Source organism: Antedon bifida, chromosome 3 (genome assembly GCF_963402885.1).
Source record: "Antedon bifida chromosome 3, ecAntBifi1.1, whole genome shotgun sequence".
In the NCBI taxonomy this organism is placed as follows: domain Eukaryota; kingdom Metazoa; phylum Echinodermata; class Crinoidea; order Comatulida; family Antedonidae; genus Antedon; species Antedon bifida.
The window spans coordinates 30,522,201-30,546,611 of NC_136228.1; the positions used below are offsets into that span (position 1 = coordinate 30,522,201).

The 24,411-nt window shown below is 34.0% G+C and overlaps 3 protein-coding genes across 3 annotated transcripts; 1 reads left to right on the forward strand and 2 right to left on the reverse strand.

Annotated features, from left to right (window-relative positions):
- Positions 1–1,475: 1,475 nt before the first annotated feature.
- LOC144838373 (uncharacterized) lies at positions 1,476–4,133 on the forward strand. Its single transcript, XM_078693712.1, has one exon. It carries the CDS (start codon positions 1,476–1,478, stop codon positions 4,131–4,133), a length of 2,658 nt encoding a protein of 885 aa, XP_078549838.1.
- A 7,331-nt stretch (positions 4,134–11,464) lies between these two features.
- LOC144837333 (uncharacterized) lies at positions 11,465–13,164 on the reverse strand. The gene is made up of 2 exons (XM_078692386.1): positions 12,769–13,164; positions 11,465–12,281 (listed from the first exon to the last, which is right to left on the reverse strand). The coding sequence occupies exons 1-2, from the start codon at positions 13,090–13,092 to the stop codon at positions 11,961–11,963; spliced, it is 645 nt and encodes a 214-aa protein (XP_078548512.1). The 5' UTR covers positions 13,093–13,164; the 3' UTR covers positions 11,465–11,960.
- Positions 13,165–19,799: 6,635 nt separating this feature from the next.
- On the reverse strand, positions 19,800–24,327 carry LOC144837543 (uncharacterized). The gene is made up of 5 exons (XM_078692712.1): positions 23,871–24,327; positions 23,023–23,217; positions 22,265–22,335; positions 21,458–21,606; positions 19,800–21,359 (listed from the first exon to the last, which is right to left on the reverse strand). Exons 1-5 carry the CDS (start codon positions 24,140–24,142, stop codon positions 20,565–20,567), a joined length of 1,482 nt encoding a protein of 493 aa, XP_078548838.1. The 5' UTR covers positions 24,143–24,327; the 3' UTR covers positions 19,800–20,564.
- Positions 24,328–24,411: the final 84 nt, after the last annotated feature.

Below are 24,411 nucleotides of genomic sequence, written 5' to 3' on the forward strand. Positions count from 1 at the left end.
CAGAGAGCAACACTAGTAAAGAGTGAGTAGAACCAATCTACACTCTTGGACACAACAGACACAAGAAACATAAAGGAACACAGAGAGCAACACAAGTAAAGAGTGAGTAGAACCAATCTACACTCTTGGACACAACAGACACAAGAAACATAAAGGAACACAGAGAGCAACACAAGTAAAGAGTGAGTAGAACCAATCTACACTCTTGGACACAACAGACACAAGAAACATAAAGGAACACAGAGAGCAACACAAGTAAAGAGTGAGTAGAACCAATCTACACTCTTGGACACAACAGACACAAGAAACATAAAGGAACACAGAGAGCAACACTAGTAAAGAGTGAGTAGAACCAATCTACACTCTTGGACACAACAGACACAAGGAACACAAAGGAACAGAGACGTACAAAACATCCAATGAATTTTCTCGAATCGCCGATACCTTGATTGAAATTAAAGGTAAACCCTGGATGGAATCTATTTCTAAACCCACCACCAGACCTTCCCCGAGAATATCCGCCCCTCCATCAACAGCCCCGCCATTTTCTCGTTACAGCCCCTCATCTCAAGGTCACTCCCAACCTACACCAAGTTATTCCCCAAAACCCTTGCTCTCGATCCCATTTGATAATTATTCAGCCCCTAGCGGTACCTACACAAATCGCCAATACACGACACAAAACATTACGTGCTACAAATGTAATAAACCAGGCCACATTAGTCGACAATGCCCCCTTAACAACAACCCTGGAAAAGATCAATGACTAGGCCTGTATATTAAACACAATTGTGGGACTAACCCATGGTTACTTTCTGGTACAATTAACAACAGAGAGGCCGAAATACTTAGAGACACTGGGTGCTCCCAAAGCATTGTGAAAAGCATAGTGGCCAAATCTGGCATAATTATGCCGTCTGGCATAATTTTGACCCATCTGGCATCTAGCATTTATGCTAGGCATAATTTTAGAAAATCTGGCATAATCTGGCATAATTTGAAAAAAGCATTTTTACAGCGAATTGGCATATAATTTGGCATATTTTCGAAAAAATCTGGCATAATTTTGTAAAAATCTGGCATAATTTAGCCAAAAACATGAAGACCTTTTTTTTTTTTTTTTTTTTTTTTTTTTTTTGGCTTCCAACCTTTGTGGTACATAAAACATATCCATACACCGCCCTCTAATACATTGGTTTTGTGCTATTTTGGCCTTACTTGTGCCTGGCATAATCTGGCATAATTTTGTGCTTTTTGTTGTAATTTGATTTCGATCGCTGGCCACACTGGTGAAAAGTACTTTTGTTCAACCCAAGGATTATACCAGTGAAACTGTTACCGTACAAGGCTTTACTGGTCAATGTATAACCCTCCCAGTTGTACACGTATATATTGATTGTAAGGCTTATAAAGGAAAATTAAAGGCAGCCGTGAGTATTGACACCCCTAAGGACTTATTACTTGGCAACGAAGTTATGACCGGTAACCCAAACGACGTCATATGGCCCCCTTCTATATTAGCTATTACCAGAAAACAAGCCCATGACCAAGAAAGACAAGAGGCTATTAATTTAGCTGCTGCCCTTAATGTTAAAACGTCCCCAATCACTGATGCCCTACCACTTAAACCTTCCCCAAGATCGTCCCGAATTGACAAGAAAAATGACAACACTACCACTGCCAACATTACCAATCATTCACCTTTGGACATCAAAACAACACCACATCAACTTGCACATCAACAAAAAGAAGATAAAACCATTAGCACTATAATACATGATAGAACTGTCCCTTTTGACCAAGTTAATTCCCATCGTGTATGCTTTTATTTGAAAGATGATATATTATTTAGAAAATGGAAATCTATTAAGACCAGTGTTAACCTTCCGGCCCAAGAACAAATCGTATTGCCCACAATTTATCGCCCGACTATACTTTCCGTAGCCCATGACAACCCAACATCCGGCCACCTCGGTGTAAACAAAACAACACAACGTATTCTACAATCCTTTTATTGGCCAGGTATTTTTTCGGATGTTGCTACGTACTGTAGAACATGCGACATATGTCAGAAAACAGCCCATGCTAATACGTATATTAAGGCCCCCTTGAAACCCATCGAAATTGTCGGTCAACCTTTCTCCAAAGTAGGAATTGACATTCTAGGCCCACTTAAACGTTCGAAAAACAGAAAAGCCTATATACTGACAATTTGCGACTATGCCACTCGATTCCCTTTTGCTGTGCCCCTTAGTAATATTGAAGCCAAAACTGTGGCCGATGCATTAATATTGGTGTTCAAAGATTTTGGATTTCCCTCACAAATCCTATCCGATCAGGGCACAAACTTCACTTCACGACTGATGAAACAATTATCAGACTTATTACAAATTGAAAAAATGACGTCTACACCTTTTCACCAGCAAACAAATGGTCTTGTCGAGAAGTTTAATGGGACAATGAAAAATATGATAAAGTCTCTCACCCCGGAACAATTTGATGAATGGGATAGATATGTTCCTTTATTTCTATTCGCATACCGAGATGCCCAACATGAATCAACAGGATTCACACCCTTTGAACTTGTATTTGCCCACGAAGTTAAAACGCCACTTCGACTTTTAAAGGACAGCATGACAAACACGATAAACAACAAACAACCCATTTCTCATTACATCAGTGACTTACAAGACAAATTAAGGGTTGTTAATGACATTGCTAGAACCAACCTTAAACAAGCCCAAGTGAGACAGAAACATTATTATGATAAGAAAACACTGCCTCGAAAATTTAAGGTTGGACAGAAAGTATTAATTCTCCTCTCAGATGACACATCGAAAGTTAAATCTAAATGGCAAGGTCCCTATCCCATCTCTAAAGTTTTAAGTGATGTTAATTATGAAATACTAGTTGGTAACAAACACAAAACATACCACATTAATTTGCTACGGTTATACAACGAACGTCCACACAAACAAAACAATGATTATATGTACACTGCCCCGGACCCAGATCCAGACGATTGGTTTTCCCCCGAGCCACCAGGCCCTGCCACTTCCCAGGCCCAATCCTATAAAGATATTGATATCCCGGGCTATCTTACCCCTTCCCGGAAAGACGACCTTCACCATATCTTCTACTCAAAACGATTTATGTTTACGGATATCCCAGGTAGAACAGATATGGTAAAACATGAAGTCCGTACGACAACAGATACCCCAATAAGACAAAAATCCTATAGAATCCCTTATGCATTAGAAGACCAAATCAAATTACAAGTACAACACATGCATGATAATGGTATTATTGAACCATCGACAAGCCCATGGGCTGCCCCCATTGTTTCTGTCCCCAAACCTGATGGATCACTACGTATTTGTACCGATTACAGGGAATTAAACAAAATCACCATTATTGACCCATACCCTATGCCCCGTATAGATGATATCATTGATAAGGTCGGTAATGCCAAATTCATTACTAAACTTGATCTAACACAAGGGTATTACCAAATATCTCTGACCGATGAAGCTAAACTTAAGTCTGCATTTATTACACCATGGGGCCAATACCAATACAAAGTTATGCCATTTGGCATGGCTAATAGCCCAGGCACCTTTCAGAGACTAATGGATAACATTCTAAGGGGCACTGAATGTTTTGCCCGTGCTTATTTAGATGACATTGCGATATTTAGTACCGACTGGAATTCCCACTTACTCCACATAACTGAAGTACTAGATAGGATAAACGCAGCAGGCCTCACAGTCAAACCTACTAAGTGTGAGATAGCCCAGGAAACTGTGTCATATTTGGGTCATGTAATTGGAAACGGCCTAGTACGACCCAGTCCTGATAAATTATCTGCTTTAAAGAACTATCCCCGCCCCATAACCAAAACCAATATCCGGGCATTCTTAGGCCTTGCTAATTATTATCGGAAATTCATCCCTGACTTTTCCCAGATTGCGCTTCCCCTGACTGAGGCCACTCGAAAATCATCCCCTAATAATGTTAACTGGTCGGAGCCAATGGAAACTTCCTTTAGAACCTTGCAAACAAAATTGACCGATTCCCCTGTATTAGTAAGCCCAAATGTGACGCTAGCAATCAAGCTATTGCCGCTGTCTTGACCCAATGTGACGATAATGAACATGAACACCCTGTTGCCTATTTAAGTAAGAAATTAACTCCGTGTGAAGAAAACTATGGGATTATGGAAAAAGAATGCTTAGCCATTTTGTGGGCCATACGACAATTTCATGTTTATCTATATGGTCGGCCCTTTATAGTACAAACAGATCACAAAGCTATTAAATGGCTGGATCAAATGAAAACTACAAATCCTCGTCTTACTAGATGGAGTTTGACTCTACAGCCTTATAGTTTTACTGTTCAATATAAGAAAGGATCACATAATACTAATGCTGATGCTTTGTCTCGAATCTAATTATATAGGATATTTTATTTTTACATCTTATGTACAGTAGTTAAGAGTGCTTTTTTTTTTGGTAATTTTGTGAAATCAATTTCATCTTGTATGTATAATCTTAAATATAATACGCTTATTTACTTATCAGATTGGATTTAGTTAAATGTAGTATTAAGTTTACTACCACTGTCATGATGATGATGTGTATGTTGAATTGTGTTTTATTGGTTCTCCCTTCCTGCACACTAGATACAAGACGCTTTTCACAACTATGTTCCCTGAATGAAGTTAATTACAATGGATCACAAGAAACTTTTAACACTTACATGAGAATTACTTATTGATAACCTATTTCACTATATTCCTCGGATTGATGATGAACTTGAATCCAGAAATTTAAACATTTTATTCAAGCTATAATGGGCAGTCAACTGCAGTTATGTTATTTTCTTGTTATGAACTGAATTTTGGGAAACAGGTCAACTTGTTTCTAGGCAACAGCTGATTGATGTATCCGTTGGGAGTAAATGCAGGAGTTACTGAATTTATGACCAACTGACTTTTATTTTCAACTGAACATGATTGCTGAGCTATATATTATTGTGAAAACTTTATATTATTATTATGACTTTAATTTGAGAATTTTGACCAATTTTACTTTTACTTTTGTATGTTTTGCCACGTTTGCCGATTTATTGATTTGTGACGATTTGCGTTACTTTTCCGTTTTGTTTAGATTTAAGATGTTCGTAGTTAAGTTTTTTTTTCTCCATCCATTTTGGCTCAGTGACTCGTTGGTTTCGAAGACACGGCTTCGAGTTGACGAGCGGGGGAATGTAACATGGTGGGACCAAACCCTATTAGTCACACAGGCTATTCACCCCGATGCCTACTTAACTTGGAAAACTACATTCCAGAGGTGGGTTGTACCTATTGAGCTGTTTATCTACTTATAGGTTCATACCAAGTTCATGCAACCCAAGTCTTGTCATCGTCCATTATATAGGAGGGGGGTCAACCATTATGACTATAACTAATTTCCACAATTATTGATTACATGTTTTAACCAAAGAAATTAAAATGACATAAACTAGTATAGTATGAACATTTTCAAACTTCGTAATAATTACCATCTATTAATTAAACAGGTCACAGAAAGATAAACATAACCATTACCCGAGTGATAAATGGTATATCCCAGCTCGCTGGCATTCAAACATAGGTATCTTAATTTTGCAATTGTGAATATAAAAAACGACATATAGAACTAAATAACACCTAATAATTGTTCCTTATATATCAAACATTAGAATGATATAAAAATTAAAATGCTACTTACAAATTATATAATGAAAAATTAACCCCAAACTTAGCTACAATCCAACGGTCTGTCAAGTGAAGGCTTGATAACACAGGCAAACCCTATTTGAATTTTGCCGCGATTTTGAGGATTTTTTAGATTTTTTCAAAATAGAATTTGCTATTTTGACGCATAGGCCCGTTCATATCGAAAATGCTCATAAGAAAAGTATGTAAGGAATCTATGAATATTCAGCTTTCTTTTAAGAAACTAACCAAAATGATCGATGACATACAAGTGATCTTAAATTGCAAATAAAACACTGTGGTACTTTAGAAAATAGGTAAAAAATTGACCTCACACTGTCAGCGGGCAATGGATGGTGAGTTTTAAAACGTAAAATGACACGTACTTTTTTTAACTTTACAATTTCAAACATATATCATAATGTTCAGTATTGTCTACAGTTTATTTTGAGCTACTAACCAAAAGAATCCGATTTATAATAGCCGAGATATTTAGGTGGGAACATGAAAATCAAGTGTTTTGTAGAAAATCACGGTGCGAAATCAGTGGTATTCATGTCCCAGTGGAGTGTGTTGAGGCAATTTAGCTATTTCGTTGCTCAAGAGATTCATATGAAGTCAATCAGGATGTGGTACCATTTAATTAGTCATCCTTCCTGTCCCCTTAATATAAATATATGTTTTGTAGTTAAGTTAGTTAGTTCGGGTATTGATTCTTGAGACTATAACATCAGTCAGAATCATTACATTTTCACCTTGTTTTATAATATTACTTTTGATTGAATAAATATTATATTTTGTACATTGAATAATTTTGTGCCATCGTTATTGTCTTGGCCCTCGACACGACTACCGTTACAACATACTAGGTCAGTTTCTCAGAAAAAAATTGAGAAAAATATTCCAATAGCTTGATATTTTTGTTGAGGTTATTATGATACACACCAAAAAATATTTTAATTTTGAGCTAAAAGTCCATCTTTTTGGTTTAATAAAAGCTATCTAGCAGATCTTAATACACAACATTCATATTTTATTGTATAGATATTATGATTATCTTTCCAATAAAATATGCTGTTTGTGTAAGAATGTCTGTACAAGATTGTTTGTACTGGACCAAAAAGATGGATTTTTAGCACAAAATCAAAATATGGTAGAAGGGGTATGTAAGTTACATGTCACTAACAACAAATCTTTTAAAAAGTTACAACCAGCTAAGTTTATGAAACCACATAAAAATGTGGCATTTTGAAGGAAAATATGAAGATTGAGGGCGCTGTTCATACAAGTAAAATTACACTTTTTTGCCTGTATTTAATTAAGTTTTAGCCATAATAATTTGAAAATGGTCTTATTTGATAGATAATTAAATTTTCTTTATATCAAAAAAATAAAACTTTATATTAAATACACTTAATTCTGATAAATTCATGTGAAGTGCTTAAAATCAGTAAATATAACACATTTTAATATTATAACAAATGCTAGTGATGTTAATAAATTACAAAGTTAGTGATCATAAATAGAATTCTTTTACATTTCTATAAAATGTTATATACAACATATAAATGTACATTTTTCGAACAATTTCACAAAAAAAAACCTTTTACGGCCAATAGTTTTTGAGATTTTAGGAATGTGTAGTACAGGTCAAAGGTCAATAAAAATATTTTGGGTCATTTTCTTGAAAAAGTTCTTATTAGACTGAATAGAAACATATACCTTCAAATTAATTTGAGCCCTATTTAAAGTTTGTCCAACTGTTAGTTACGGAGTTATATGATATGTAGGTCAAAGGTCAAAAATGCCAAAAATCATACTTCCAGCCATTTTTGGACAAACTTTTCCATTAGAACGAATATTAATATGCATCTCCCAAATAATTTGACACTAAAATTATTTCATTTAATCTAAGCGTTGCAAAGATATGACCATTTTGTTTTCAATGGGTCAAAACATTCAAATTGAGGTCAGAGGTCAAAGATAAATTTTAGAAATTTGACAACATGGGTTTTTATAACCAGCATGATTCAAATATTCATAAAACACAATGTTTACACTTTCCCCATAATCTGCACACGAAAATACATAGGGATCTGGACTATTGGTATAATATACAGTAAAGTGTACTACTATTTTATGTAGCCTTTTTAACATTTTATTCTTTGTATTTTAAATGTGTGTAGGCTTACTGTAGGCTACCGTACATTCTGAATAGTGGTTTTCATTGAGAACAATGGCGTCATGATTGTACTTTTAGGTAATAGGTACGGCCGCTGAAATCCGGTATAAACAGATGGAAACGTTAGGAAAAGGTTACCTTACAATAGTATGTAATCGGATATGTCTTCCGAGTTGGTACAAGGCGGTACAAGGGACTTTCTCCAACTAGCTGATGGATGATAATACGCACTTTAATCGGAAATCAAAGAACACAGATTATTTTATCATTAACAAATTAAAATAAAAATATAAAAAAAACATTTTGTTAATTAGGCCGATAATCGTGTTTTAAATCACACTTTCTGTGACAAAACAAATTGATGTGCTCATATATGGACATGCTGATGTCATATCACTAACATATTTGGGCATATCAATACCATATTTGGGCATATAACTACCATATTTGGGTATATCACTACCATATTTAGGCACATCACACTTTTTTGTCAAATTAGTTTGATGGTACGTGTAGACCGAGCTTTAGGAAGCTGATGAACTACTAGATGAACAGAGAACCAATGATTACCATATCATCAGTAAATATCCCACCACCACACAAAAAAAAAAAAATCTACCATTTAGGCCTACATTCGTAAATTTTCAAAGAAGAACCTGCCAACTAAGCTATTATTAATAACAATGTGTTTTATTCGTCTTTAACCACTACATCCCTGTCGATCCCTACAATCTATGAATCGCATGTAACGAAGAAATACAGTACTATGCCCTACTTGTATTCAAAGAAAATAAGCAACAATCAATAATTCTAATTAACAAAGTATAATCTATGTTTAGGCCTATCATAGAGATATTATATTGTGTGTATTATATTCACTATTTCTATGGGCCTACTCACCCCGCAAAACAACGGACCGTTCTCTCTGAAATCAAAATACCTGACTACTGTATTTAAGAGTCTTTGAGAGTCGATACACACCTGCTAAATGTAAATTAGCCAAAATACCACGTGTTAATAGCGCACGCACGTATGCATATCATCAACATACAAACATATTAAGAATATCATTTAAATGGCAACGAAACTTATGGTATAGCATGGGTAGGCCTATATTCAACAAATTATCCGACAATGGGCCCAGTTAATTTAAATCTTCATATGATTGCGTATAATATTTAGAGCTATTATAGGCATATGTGACATTGTGCTTACTAACGTTCGCAGCTTATCTCCTCAAATAGGGATTCCCCCTGTTATGAATAAATCAATAAGGGTGTTCCAAAAGGATGGTTCTGTGGTACTAGGCCTACTGTATATATTTCATTTTTGACTAAGGTAAATATACATCTAGGACCTACAGACTTCAATTTAAATACATTCACTCTACAAACATTTGATTCGTTAATTTATTTCACAACTAAAATTATGGATTTAACAAATGTATTGATTTATTCTAAATCACCCCACAAACAAATGGGGAGGATAATTATCATATAGCCTAATGACTGTTGTACTTACAAATTCTACTCTTAAATGATTTAGATGTGTTTTATGATTTGCATGTAATCTTTTTATAAGGCTTTATTTGCTATCATAATGCCGTGATATATATACTGTAATTGTATCATTAGGCAAGATGCTTTACTCTCATTGCCTTACCTGAGGGTTCCAAATGATCAGCAAGTGCTGGATGGATCAATTCACCCTCATTGAATAGGCCTATGGTATTTTATGGCATTGTTAGTGCATTAATTGATTTGTAACGATACAACTTCGTTACTTATTTATTGTTTGAAGGTTTGTATCGCGAAATCAAACATTGATATAAAGTTTGCGGTACACCACGTATTCTCAAAAGAACTGTTGAGTTTCTCAATCGACGTTTCGATGATCTATAGGCCTACTTTGATCGTCCTCAGGAGTGAGATTGAAGATCTTTGAGAAGACGCAACATTTTATAGAGGGCAGTATGTTACTTCTGGTAGTCATCAAACTGGTTTTTATTTGGTTTCGATTACCTTACTCATTACGTCAATTAGCTGTTACTGAATCTCCTCTTTTATCATCTATTATTCTATTATCATCCATTTTTGTTTTGGCGCCGTTTACTGTACCTAAAGAGCCAACAACATCGGCAAGGGTTCTGGTGGTGGATATTATTAGGTTATAACCTGTGTGCACTTTAAAGAACCCAGTTCATTATTCGAAAAGAGTAGGGGGTTACCCCGGTGAACTGGTTCACAAAATAGCCCCTGTATCAGGGGGATTACCCCCTATCTGATAGGACAGTGATTAACTTGGCCACAAAAAATAAAAATAAATAAATGAAAAATTTCCTATATAAAATAATATTTTATTTATTTATTTTTTTATGATCATTATTACTGTATTATGATGTATTATGATGTACTATGACTCTTGAAGTTATAGTAGTCTTGTTTACTTTAGCAGTCACGGACCAATTTTCCTCTATTTTACATTATTATATTGTTTGAGAATACTGTATATATCAGAATAATGAGCAATCCGCGGTTTTCCCTGCAACAGGTGATTTTTTCCAGGGCGCCGCACACGCCAGGAGTGTATATAACTTTTTGTGACGTCACTAATCTAAGCAACGGCAGGGTTTTTTTTTTAAAGATGTTATCAACTACATGCTAATATCATGTTCAATGCTATTTGGATATCTAATTGTTCGTTTTGTTTATTATAATAGTAAAAACTGTCAAATAGGCAGGCGCGTTGTTGATGGCGCGTTTTCACGATGGATGGTTTAATAATACTTTATTTCTAGTAGAAAAAATGTGAGGTTGGGCTCTGTTAAAAGTGATACAAATTTCCAATGCAAAAATCGCGGATTTCTCATTATTATATTCAGATATACATTCTTTGGTCAAATATATAATCCAAATTTACTTACTTTTTAAAAAATTATTGAAATACCTGTATTATTTTATTCTACGGTATTGGCGAATTATTGAGGTGCGCCCTCTCTAATCAGCAAACATTCGACGTTACCGTTCACACTGCTGAACTACTTCCTTTTTGATAAATTCTGTCTCTGGATTTTCAGCACGCTTTGATCTGTGAACTGCGCTCGCTTCATTTCCATGCGCGCGCAAATTTTACAAAATTGTTATAACTTACTTCCGAAACGCACCAAAAAAAAATATATAAAAAAACACCGCGTTTTAAAATTATCACTGATATTATACGACTGTAGCAGTAGAAATAGCGCACACAAAATACTGTAAATACTACAGTATTCTAGAAGCACACAACTAGAATTCATCGTAGGCCTATAAAATGATGTTTTAAAGTAGTACAGTATCCAGTATATAATAATATACCAGATACTGGCACACTGTACAATAAACCGTAGGGACATTTAGTAAATAGTACTGTCAAGTAGTAGTTGGTCTGGAAAGTACTCCAGTAGTAGTAGTTGGTCTGGGTGATGGCTGGCCAGGTTCAAACATATTACACTATTTACAACAAAATTCAATGAAAAAATACTAACATATGTTGCTTGTCAATTTGTTTATCAACAAAACTGAAACTTTACAATACTGTACATACATATTTCAAAAAACCTTTTTGATTTGTTGCTCAATTTTGCTTGAAATTGTTAAAAAGCACACGAATCCATTTCTAAAAAAGTGCCAAGTTTCTAAATTTAAAATTAATTAATTCATTTTTTTACTTCTATTTTTAAATATTTACTTGAAATTTGTAAGTTATTATAATTATATTTACAACCCGCGCAATCTACTAAAATCCTATGAAACAGATTTTTATTTGGTAAAATGCTGGAAAAACTTCCATATAAAAAACAAAACATTCTTTAAAGAAAGTAAGTACAATTATTTCTACATCACATTAAAACAAAAATGAAAGTGTCCAATATGGCAGTATCTTTTTGATTAGATTAATTAAAGGGACCTTATAATAATTAAAAAAATGTACATCAATTTATAGTATACTATATAATATTTTCTTAAAATCGACTAAAAATGTCTATTGCGGCCTCAAGCCTGTCGACGTCCTCGTGCTTTGAATATTTGGCCTGTCCTCTCGGTTACGAGGACAGTATTTTATGGTATGGGCATGGTCGCCGTTCATACCACAAATAGGGCACGTGTACTTGCGAAGAATAGGGCATCTAACTTTCCCATCGCCGTTTTTCAAAACGTGGCTCATGTAAACGGTCTCTACTTCTCCGTTATTCTTGCAGAAAACGCACCAATCTGGACTTATTCGTCTGCGTCCGGCCTTTTTGGTTCCACTACCACCAGCTGATTTAAAATTCTTATCCAAAAAAGACAGAGGATTAAATGGCTGAAAAAAAACAAAAAAAAAACCCATGCAATTATTAATTAATTTAATGTTTTACCTGTATGTAGACACACTCATTGTACAGTTTTTAAACTATTTGTATTTCAATTTTGTCTGCTGGGCACTATTTAACATGAACTGTGCAAAATGTATTTCTAGTTTTTATTAATCTAAAGGCAAATTACCTAGAAATTGACAATGCTGTGAGTATGGTTGGATATCGATAAAGATATAAAATAAAATAAGCAAAAAACAGAGAAAAATTAACAGAGACTTTCGGGCAACGCTACTTGTCAAGACTCAATGTATTGTAAATAATTTTGCCAAAGAATTTTATTGAGGATTGGGCATAATAAAATGGAGATCCAATAAAATAACCTAAAACAATCTAACAACTCCAGTCATATACTCCTCTATAGGTGAATATTCTGAAAATAAGAAATAATTATTTAAAATTTATAAACTATAAACAAACAAATTGTTGTCTTACCTGAAAGCCGGAGCAGGAGTTAAAATCCTCAGCAGGGTCCAATTCACTGTCAATTCCGTTTTTCTTGAAGTCGAATCGAAGGCGCTCCATATCGTCGTCGGAGGAGAAGCAGCTCACCAAACCATTGCTACTGGAGGATAGCGAACGCCTTCTCGTTACACCACACTCACTGTGAGTTCCACCACACTCTCCACCACCAACTCTCCCCACTAGTGAACTTAAGCCCAGATAATCGGTCATGGGCTGAAACGGTTGAACACTACCACTGAAGGCCGAATTGTCTTGCCTAAGATACGAATTCATGGGTGCAGATGAAGACAACATACTTTACAGTTAAATACAGATTATTGAGACTAGAAGGACCGCGCTTGAGTAAATAAAATTGAATGAACCCTGATTTTTAAAACCGGTGCTATATTCAGATTACCAATTCATCTCAAGCCATCGAATGCACTGATTGGTCAAAATAGTTATTTTTAGATATTGTGGGTGGAGCATCCAAAAATCCTCACCACACGTGGTTAATCGCGCGAACATTATCTGCGTACATAAATTCGCCCACAGATATTTAAATAAATAAATATAACAGTAATATAGTATAATATTAATACTGTAATTCAATTTCTAAATTTATTTAAACAATACTGAACAGCGAACTGTACATACATTATTAATTTTTATTTGGCCAAAAAATACCCCTATAAAAACAGGACAAGAAAAACAAAAGCATGGCATAGAGAGGTACCTTTCATGGTGTAACCATGGGCCTATAGGTCCATGTGTAACATAACAGTTGTAATTTAAAGTGTTCTGACTTGTTAAATAAACATTTACTATTCCCATTGTAATACTCAGTAGTCCCATGTATTTGTTGCTGTCACATAGCTTTTGCATCATGGCAGCCATTTGATTTGACGAATTTCATTTTTTTTTCAGATTACTGTATTTTGAAAAATAATGTTTACATGTTTGGTTAGTAAATAAAATTTATTAAATAATGTATATACTTAGTACTGTAGCAGAATTTAGAATTAATATGTCTAGACCTAAAAACATGCGAATACAAAGAAAAAACCTGTTTTTAAATTAATTTGCATATTCTGCCACCAGCCCAGCTGCCGTGAAAATAAGTAAGTACGTAATCATGTAATCAGAAACCTTTTCAGTACCGTACGCGCGCGTATTTTCATTCGTTCAGGGGGTAGTTTTAGTTTTTAGTAGATTTGTTTTCTTCTATATTTTGTTTGTGTGATCATCTATTCATTAAAATCCATGGTGTGATAGAGTTGAGATTTTAATTGATATGGCTTGACACAAACGTAATAAAAGTATTTTGGACCTAAAATATACACGACTTACTTTTACTTATAGTACGAGGCCTACATAGTTATTGTTTATTTATATAGCATACCATGGAAGTAGAAACGATAGAGCTACTGATTAATAAAATAAAGACAATTCATTTACCCTTCACTTCTATTTAATTTCCTCGCATTCCATAGCCCTTTCAGATTTGATGAATGAGGGCCTGTTGTGTGCAAGCCAGTAGCCTACTTCTCCGTGACCCGACACGGCGTCGGAGGAAACTTTTTGAAATACTGTACGTATGGGATACGATAAGAACCTAGATAAAGTCGGTGGTTGGACCGACCTAAGAAAACAATAGAAAGGTTGGTAACCGCTAATAGTATTCATACGCTGGTAATGGAGGGGTACATATATTAAAATTATTACATTTCAAAATGGAATTTATAAAAGACCGGTTCGTTGTTATTGCTTCTTCTAATGGATAATACACCACCGTCTTATTTGTTGGCTATTTCACGTGTAAAAAATGTATAACATTTCTCCCTCCCCCGACTAAACGAGTAGAAAATAGCCGTACGAGACTAACTATTGGAATGTCAGTCCATTACCAGCACAGCCTTTTGTGTAATTTATTCCCAGGGTCTGTTGTAATGAAATTGGTAATGGGTCGCACGTGTGTTTGCGGTGTTTAATGTCGCCATTACGTAACACTGTATGCCTACATTATACGCCCTTTCTTGTGACACCAGTCTCCACTGATCGTGGCATTGCAAAGCGGCATTCTGTTAATTTCGTACGTACTACGGGAGGGGATTGTTTATTGTTTGTTTGTTTTATTTGATTTCCACAAAAAATACATAAAATATTTCTTTATAATTAAGGTATAAATGTGGACGGGGGTCAAAATAAGTCTTAAGAAAATAGAATTTAAGCAGAGACCACCATTAACAAAATAGAAAAAAAAATTAGGCCTACATTGAGGTTATAGTACAATAATTAATTGGATAAAATAGATAAATGAAGTAAATAAATCAATAAAAGGTAGAGTGGTTTATAATACAAATCTTCTTCGGTGGCTGTACATGTCATATATCAGATGAGTATACGGGGAAAAAGGGGATGCAAAATGAATGATCCTTTCCTGGGTATCCGAATGTTCTGAGACGGCCAATTGTCATTTTTGTCCTCCATGTTTACACCACGAGTCATGAATGGTTTTAAATCCAGCAGTCGACAACCAACAATAATAATCTGTTTCTTAATCCAATTATAGTGTGATTAGTTCCTGATAATGATGGTGCTACAGTAATTTTAAAAATCGTAACAAATGAGGAATTAAACAAAATTGCCATATGATTAAAAATAAGTAATTACGCTATCAAAGTTGAATGGCATCTGGTGTAAACTGTTTCATTTTCAATCGATCATTTCTGGTTTGTGTTACAATTTACGGTTCCTTTCAACCATTGTGACGTATGTTTGTAAAGACTCTGATCTATTTATGAACCTTTCATCATTATCCTATCTAATTTATAGGTCTATTTTCAAATCACAGCAACTTTAAAATTGTCATACTTTCGCAAGATTCTTTGACGTACCTATTTTATTCCAAAATGAATATTTATTCAATCAAATAAATCATTTTTTAAAAGCCGGCCTATATTTTTAAATTCTTTTTAACTGACTAATAGACTAGTAGAATACATTAATACCGTAAAGCTCTGTCTACACTACAAACTAGTTTGACAAACTCGATTAATTTAAAAGTGCTTTAAAGATGTATTGTACTCCAAAAACACGAAATATGCAGATTATTCAAATCAGAATTTAAGTATAAGGTTATTTTATAGTATTTCCGTAGGAAAAAACCCAAAAAAAGTTTTTACTAATATTATAAAATGTCCAAAAAAATAGTTAAATCAACCATTTTTGGCTGGCAGTTTTTTTCAGTTAAATACATTTTTTCGATCTAATTTGGTGGATCTATCATGTGACATTAAAATGGCATATTCAAAAAATGTTTTTAAGACTTATTTTTACATATATAATAATATAATATACTACATATTTTATACATACAAAAACTATATATAAGCTAATTGAAATTTCGAAACAAAGATTAATAAAATATAAAAAAAAAATCATTGGCATTAAATTATAAAATAATCCATGCCAGTGGAATAATAAAAATAATTTACTTTAAAGTTTATTTAGTCAACAAACAACAAAACATAAGGGTGGTGCATCTCAAGCGAACGAAATGATCAATTAATAAAAGAGTGTTTAAAACTATAAACAACAATGAATGAAATACTAATGACCTATTCATTGCAAGTTATTTAGTTATATCGACAAATAGATGCCGAGATATAAACAGAGGAAGTAGAATGCTACGAAAGCCTGGGAAAGTGTTCTGAACATAAATTTTACATTAATGGCTTTCTATGAATATACACAACGCATGTTAAATTTAATTTCGAGTTCATTTTTGGTTCCCCACAACCTTTTTCATTTTAAATAAGGCCTCATTTAAATAATCGTGATTTTTCGAGTTCAAATGTTTTTATTTTTAATACTTGTTAGGCCTGCAGATATTATATAATATACACAACGCATGTCAAACTTAATTTCGAGTTCATTTTTGTTTCCCCCACTGCATTCATTTTTAAATAAGGCCTCATTTAAATAATCCTGATTTTTCGAGTTAAAAATGTTTGCCTGGGAAAGTGTTTTGAACATAAATATTATCTTTCTATGAATATACACAACGCATGTTAAACTTAATTTCGAGTTCATTTTTGGTTCTCCCACTGCACCCCTTTTCATTTTAAATAAGGCCTCATTTAAATAAAAATGAATTGTGATTTCAAAATGTTTTTATTTTTTATACCTTTTAGGCTGGCAGATAATATATAATAATTTATATGTAATAAATTAAGATTTACAAATCTTGTTTCAAATATTTATTCATAGAGAACCCATATTAAGGGGACACATTCACGACACAAACAAAGTGTCCCCTTTATAGGGGATCCCGTCTCCCGGATAGAAATTGGTCGTGTTAAAACATTCCACTCATTCGTTCAATCCACAGGAAAGTGGCCCCTTAATAGGGGATCCCGTCTCCCGGATAGAAATTGGTCGTGTTAAAACATTCCACTCATTCGTTCAATCCACAGGAAAGTGGCCCCTTAATAGGGGATCCCGTCTCCCGGATAGAAATTGGTCGTGTTAAAACATTCCACTCATTCGTTCAATCCACAGGAAAGTGGCCCCTTAATAGGGGATCCCGTCTCCCGGATAGAAATTGGTCGTGTTAAAACATTCCACTCATTCGTTCAATCCACAGGAAAGTGGCCCCTTAATAGGGGTGTCCCAAATGGGTTCAGAAACACCCGTATCATTAATTTATTAGCCGCACGTTCGTACTTCTATATAGTAAAAGTTTTGACACAGTACAGTACTGTATAAGCTTTTATTTCTCATCATTGTTGTGTTTGTTTTAATCTTAAAATTAACCTGGCCCTCTTTAACGTCTTTTCCCATCAGGACGAGTGGCTCCTGTCAACGACCTCGGCTAGCAGAATTTACGGCGTGTTTAGTTTGAATTCCCAGTAGGCTAGGATTATTCCTTCTTATCTCGTACTGTAAATCACTCAGTGCCAGCATTGGCGCCGTGAATAGGGGACGAGAGGTACCAGCAGGGCGTAGCCCAAGCACGCTGTAGGAGGTTTAGTATATTTAGTATCAATCACTCGTGGCATGGCAATTGGATTACTCATTTTATGTTAATTTGTTGTTTTAACATTCATTGGAGGTTAATTCTATATAAATCAATTAAATCAATTTTTAAATAGGAAAGCAATTTAAGAACAGAACAAAAAAAAATGGAGGCTATATATAGTGTAATAGTTTTTTATATATATTGTCTATTATCAATGAATGATAAAATAAAAAGAAACAAGAAATTCGTTTAAAATTGTTTATAGTTTTAATACATGAATTGTAAAATAGCATTTGAAGTCCACATTTTACTCAACCGGTAAATAAATATGTAATTGTAATTTTGTTTGTAAACAAAATATAAAACACTAGAAAATAAATATTAACCGAATAAAAAATTACAATTATAGGGGAGTTACTCTATAAACAACGATCGAGAGAAACGTCATTTATCTGCGATTATTCACGCAGTCCGAAACATGTCGGCGACATCAAAGGGCGGTACTTCTTTAATTCTTTTCAGTATAACATTGTATAATCTTTAGCCAAATAGATATTGTTTTAACATTTTGTAAAATTGCTAAACAGTATTTGTTTCGATGAACATTCCACTGAGTGTAAATAATGGTGTATTCCAATATTCGATATATTTTTGTCTTTGAATTATTAGTTGCGGATTTGGCCTCTTTTGTAACTTCCTCCCATCAATTGACCTAAATTAGGTCCATGATTCTTTTAAAATTATTTTATTTTCATTATAGCATTTCGATCAATTCATTCAATTAATGTTAGATTAATATTCATAATTTTTCAAATTCAATAGTATAGTATACCTATTTCATTAATTTTTTTTATACGTATAGGTCTAAGCTATTTCTGAATTCGCCTCGGCACTGACTGTGATTAAATAAAACCCATGTTGGTTTCAACTGTATACGCTTTTCTGATACAATGCGGTGCTTCTATATTTGGGGCAGGGCCGCCGTTTTTAAAGTTCACGACATCATCCAAACTTAGGCACTTTCGGATGCCAAGAATATACCGTATTCAAGAATATACCGTATTTTATATATACGGACTTTTTGGAAGCAGAAATGGGTCTCATAACAAATTTATTTACCGTATATAATAATAATATACCGTATATTTATCTCAATCATTGTGGGTGTTATACGATATTACAATATGTATATTTATTTTCACCATTTCTGCAGCCTTCAAAATGATACCGTATATTAATTTGTTGACCACAACTGGCACGTCAAAATCGGCCACCAAAAGATGACCTTTAACCCACATCATCTACGCGGTCTTTTTTTTAACTCAACTGAACTATTAGTATTACAGCATTAGAAACCGAAGATATCAAAACATAAAACCAATAATTTACAAAACAAAAATACACAAGGCCTACTTTTTACAAGAAGATGACCTATTGCGAGTAGGCCTAATTCCCGTTGTTTTGAAATGTGTGGTATAACAAAAAAGTGAAAGGTAATGTTATCTTCTCACACGCCGCATGGGAACCAGATTAAAAAAAACCGTTATCAGAAATTCCGTCAAAAAATGAATTAAAAATATAAATCACCAACAACCAATCTAAATTCTAGAATATTCTGTCTTAAAAAGTGGTATATTTTTTGATGGGATAAAATTGAATCTATAACTGTAAAAAAAACCCCCACTATACACACACCTACATATACTCCCTGACTTGGTATCGTTGATATATCATTGGACACCATCACGTTCCAATTTTAGTTCGAACCTGAACTTTTGCGTTATTTATTCTGATTTCAAACCTACGGCTTTATTATCTCTATGTTTCAAACGGATATAATAATATTGTATATTATAGTAAACTATTATATGGATGGGAACCTTATATTACACATTCTTATCGCAGTTACTACTTCTTCTTTCTCTAGAGGGCTCACTTCATTAAACGCTATAACACACGACAGTAATTTAATACATTTTTGTTTTTGATAATTGTCTTTATTATATAAATGATGCAAATATATACACACAGTAGGCAAAGAACATTAATTCTAAACCGCCCGGTGATATACTGAAATTTAATTAATTAATTTGAAACGATAAAGATGAGGAAATCTGTGAGAATGAGAAAAAGTCGCCCCAACCGAGACTCGAATATATACTATATATTATCAATAGTTCATAAAAAAAATCGAATACAATATTTTTCTATACACCCCAACTCTTTTATTTATTTTAGTTATTATTTGTTTAATATAAAAAATGTTATTAATGGAAAGTGAACATCTTATAATACAAACAACCCCTATAGGTGACAGTACCCAGCAAAGTGTCCCCTTAATAGAGGTGTCCCTGAAAAGTGGTTGGCTGTAGTGTTAAAATGTATATTGGCCCCCCAAACATTTCACAGGGACCCTTCCTTGTATTGATGATTACTGCCTCTTTGTTGAAAAGTCTGCCAACATTTCCGCTTGGGCTGCTCCGTATATCTCTTTTACCAGTTTTTTCCAATCGGATCTTTCATTGGCTAGCTGTTTGATGTCTTTCTTGGTTTTCAATTGTCCAGGATACTTGATGTTTGTGTTCTGCTTATAAAGGGTGAGTAGGTCGTTGCTGAGAGTTATTGGTAGGGTGGTTCTCGGTCTTCCTTGAAATTTTATATTGGTAGTGTTAATATGTGTACTCACACAGCTTGCATATAAACAGCGTCGCGAGGAGCTGATAGATCTGCTGATTGCTGCTCAAAACAGTCTAGTCAAATACGCCTAATAGCCTGCTATTGCAAATATAATTCCTTCAGCAGATGCTATTATAAGATCCTTACTTTCATTTTCATTGGAGGATGACATACCTATCAGCTGACCATTCACGGCACGATCTTCAGGTGTTTCAACTGCCCATAATAATTGTTTAGTCTTTACATCTATCAGACTTACAAAATGTTTTTGCGTGCCAGAAAATTTGCAATGTTCCTCAACACACGACACCGCTATCAGAATTAAACTTCCCTCGCTCGTGCCAACTTTCTTAACAACCATCAATTTTGATGTCAATGCAACTGGCTCACCAAAGATAGATGCTAGATTAAATTTTGAAAGTTCTTGGCCATTTAAACCATTTATTTTGTAAATTGATGAGTTAGTAGCTGCCCAAAAATTAACCGAATCGTCAGAAGCATCAATAGTTGCACTCAATGCAACAAACGGTTTAGTATCACTAAATAAAATATCATAACTTAATCCTGTATCATTGAAGCCATATAACAATGTTTCTGATTGGTCAGAATTAGTTAGATATGGATAGTTCACTGGATTATCAACCAATTGCTTACCGTCTATTAAACCATCTAAAGATTTAGCATTTAATGTTACAAAAACCATTGTGCTTTTAGTCACTATACAATTTTGTTTGTTGGAATTTGTAATAGTTTGACTATATTTTGTTTTATCGTTTGAAGCATAACTTTTGTTTTTAAATGTATGAAACCATATAATTTTCATTCTGTCGACAGCTTGACGTAAAATATCAACAGCATAAAGTCTAAAAACTGGCAAAACATCCTGAAAAACAACAAAAGTGCAAAAACAATAATACAATATCGAGAAGCATTTCTGTTTCTTTGGAAAAAGATGTTTAAAACAGATATGCTTTAGAATACCTTTGATTTCTGCCCTCTAGTGTCAGGCATGAAATGTGTTAGAAAGTAGGCTCGATGTCCAGCCACCACTGGTGTAACAATAGGGACAAACGTCCCATCAACTCCATCAATATTTGCTTTTAAGAATATAGAAGCATGGATGACACCATCTGAAAAAAAAAAAATATGGGTTTTTTTGTGGGCTACATTGGATCTATGGGGAGAACGTTCTTACCTTTAATAAAGGAACACTTGGATGGATTTACAGTTAACGGTAAGCAGAAACCTGCATAGAATTAGTCTTGAGCAGTTTCCACTCAACCTCCTGTGTTTAGTATAATTATGGTATATAAGAAATAACATTCTATATTTTTGTTTTCCACTTACAGTTAATAGTAATACCACTTTTATATTCAATCAATTCAATTCAATTCAATTCATATATATAGCTCCCTTTTCATGAATAATCATGCTCAAAGGCGCTTTACATAGCACATTATTACCCCGGTCATTTTTTGGATCAAACACGTATGGAAACCAACTCCCATAATGCAGCTAGTAATCAGCGCAAAGTTGTGTTCTGATCTAACCAGGTACCCATGTTATACACCTGGGTGGAGAGAGGCAAATGTAAGTAAAGTGCCTTGCCTAAGGTTACAGGCAATGCGGCGAGATTTGGATTCGAACCACAATCAGTAATCCAGCGTCCAACACACTGCACCACATGCCCTCACTGTTACCCCTTGCCTGTGTAAATTGGCCATAAGGAGACAAGCAATGCGATAAGGTCTCACAATAAAATGAATGGCTATAATTTAATAAACTTACTCGTAAGGTATGTGACAAGTTTGCCGTCAAAACCAGATATAATGAAGGCATCATTATCTGTTAACGTCAAACTGAAAGAAAAGTTGTCAGATTTATGAATACAATATTCACTATGTATGTATTGTACAGTAAACATTCAATTGTAGATTGGAAATGGAGTCTAAATGGTGCATTTGCAAGATGCCTGCTTTCAAATCTCAGGGTGCTTGGTTCAAATCTGATCCCCTTTCCTCATGAAATAATAATGGCACCCTGACTGTAAGATTTCATTGAGATAAGCCCATTTCTTCCCGAGGTTGGTGAAGTTTTTCCAACTATAAATAAATAAAAAAAGTAAAATAGAGTTCACCAACAAATAAATATCTAACCACATTTGAAGGGTCATGCTAATCTTTGCTTGGTATCATCTGGTAGAATTTTAAGATATAAAATGTTATCAAGTACATGCTAACATAATATTTAATATTTTGTAATATTTAATTAATTTATACGTCTTATTTTATACATTTTTTAATATAAAAAACTGTCAAAATACTGGTTATGTTTTTTCTGAAGACCGGCCTCTGTGAACAATAACAATATTTTAACTGATTTTAACTTTAACTGAAAAGAAAAATATATATATGTTAAATTTACGACTAAAGCATGTACTTGACATCATTTTATATCATAAAACCCTACCAGGCGTTTCTGGGCCCCTATCAGGTGATACCGGGCCTTAGCGGGCGAAGATTAGCATGACCGCATTTGAAAGGTACCTGAATACAGGATTCATTGATGGTGTAAATGGAATTGGCGTTCCTCGTAGATTGCCTTCACTATCATAGGGTACAAGGAGGCTTCCATCACATGCTATGGTATCACTGTAGATATCTATCAAAGGCATGCTAGGAAAATGTAAAAGGTTGCTATGCCAGACTAACTTTCCATTCTGTGTATCTAGGCCCACAAGTCTGTAAAATAAAAGCATTTAAATCAGTCTATTTTGTATTTAATTACAGTATATTAACTTATTCAATCAACTTTATTAATATTAATAATTATTGTACAAGATTAAAGACAGTATAATAATAAATATAAAAATATTTTTTTTTTTTTACAGCTTCACTCAAACTCTAAAAAAAATCTGTAAAAGCAGAGGCTGATATAAACTACTTAAAAAATTGTAAAACATTCAGCGTATTTCCAAAATGTATATTATTCAATTTGTTTTACAGTAGCTCTAACAGTTGTGTACTACACAGACAGCAGTACAGCTGACTTAAAGAAGGCCCTCTTAAAAACAATACAGATATAACTAATACAAACGACATTCAAACATAATAAAGAATAGATACACACTTACACTTAATGTTTGATGGAAATAGTTTAGGCTAGTGCCTATTAGATTCCATTTCTAGCCGAAAATAGTTGTCAAGTCTAGACTTAAAGATGTTCACTGAAGAGGCTTGTATTACATATTCAGGCAGAGAATTCCAGTGATGTATGACTGATGGTAAAAAAGTTGACCCTGCACATAAGATTTCCTCTAAGTTTTGGACGATATAGTTTTAATTTAATTTTAAGATAAAATAAAAAATAATAATTAATAATAGTGACAACTCACGTGGAGTTTAGAGCTCGTAGAGGACACACGATCCTTTCGGTTGTTCCAATACAACCAAAGTCTGTGCTTTCAGCTAGGCCGCCTTCGTCATTCTGCCATCGTACTGTAACATTCGAAAGGGGTAGGTTGCCGGTGAACGAAAACCCTCCACTGGGGTTGCATCCTAGTTGAGGACAACCACTTAGGCCTAGCAGTAAAGTGTTCTGCCTGGACCCATTAACAAATGTAACTATGATGAATAAAATCAATCTGAAATAATAGTGTGAGATCATCGCTGGTGCTAGGAGATACTTAACTATACATAAAGCCTTCTAAACCTTTTCGATTTGACAGCAAAAATAAATTTTGTTTTTTTCCCTACAAAAACAAAAACAACATGTACAACGCCCTCAACGAATAAAAAAGTTTTCTAACATTACCTATTGGTACGGTGGTCGGACATATAAAACCTTGCAAATAATAATGTAGGTCTACATATTTCACGGATTAGATATTGTATTTTAATACAATTCAATTTTAATTTTACTACATTAACATTGTA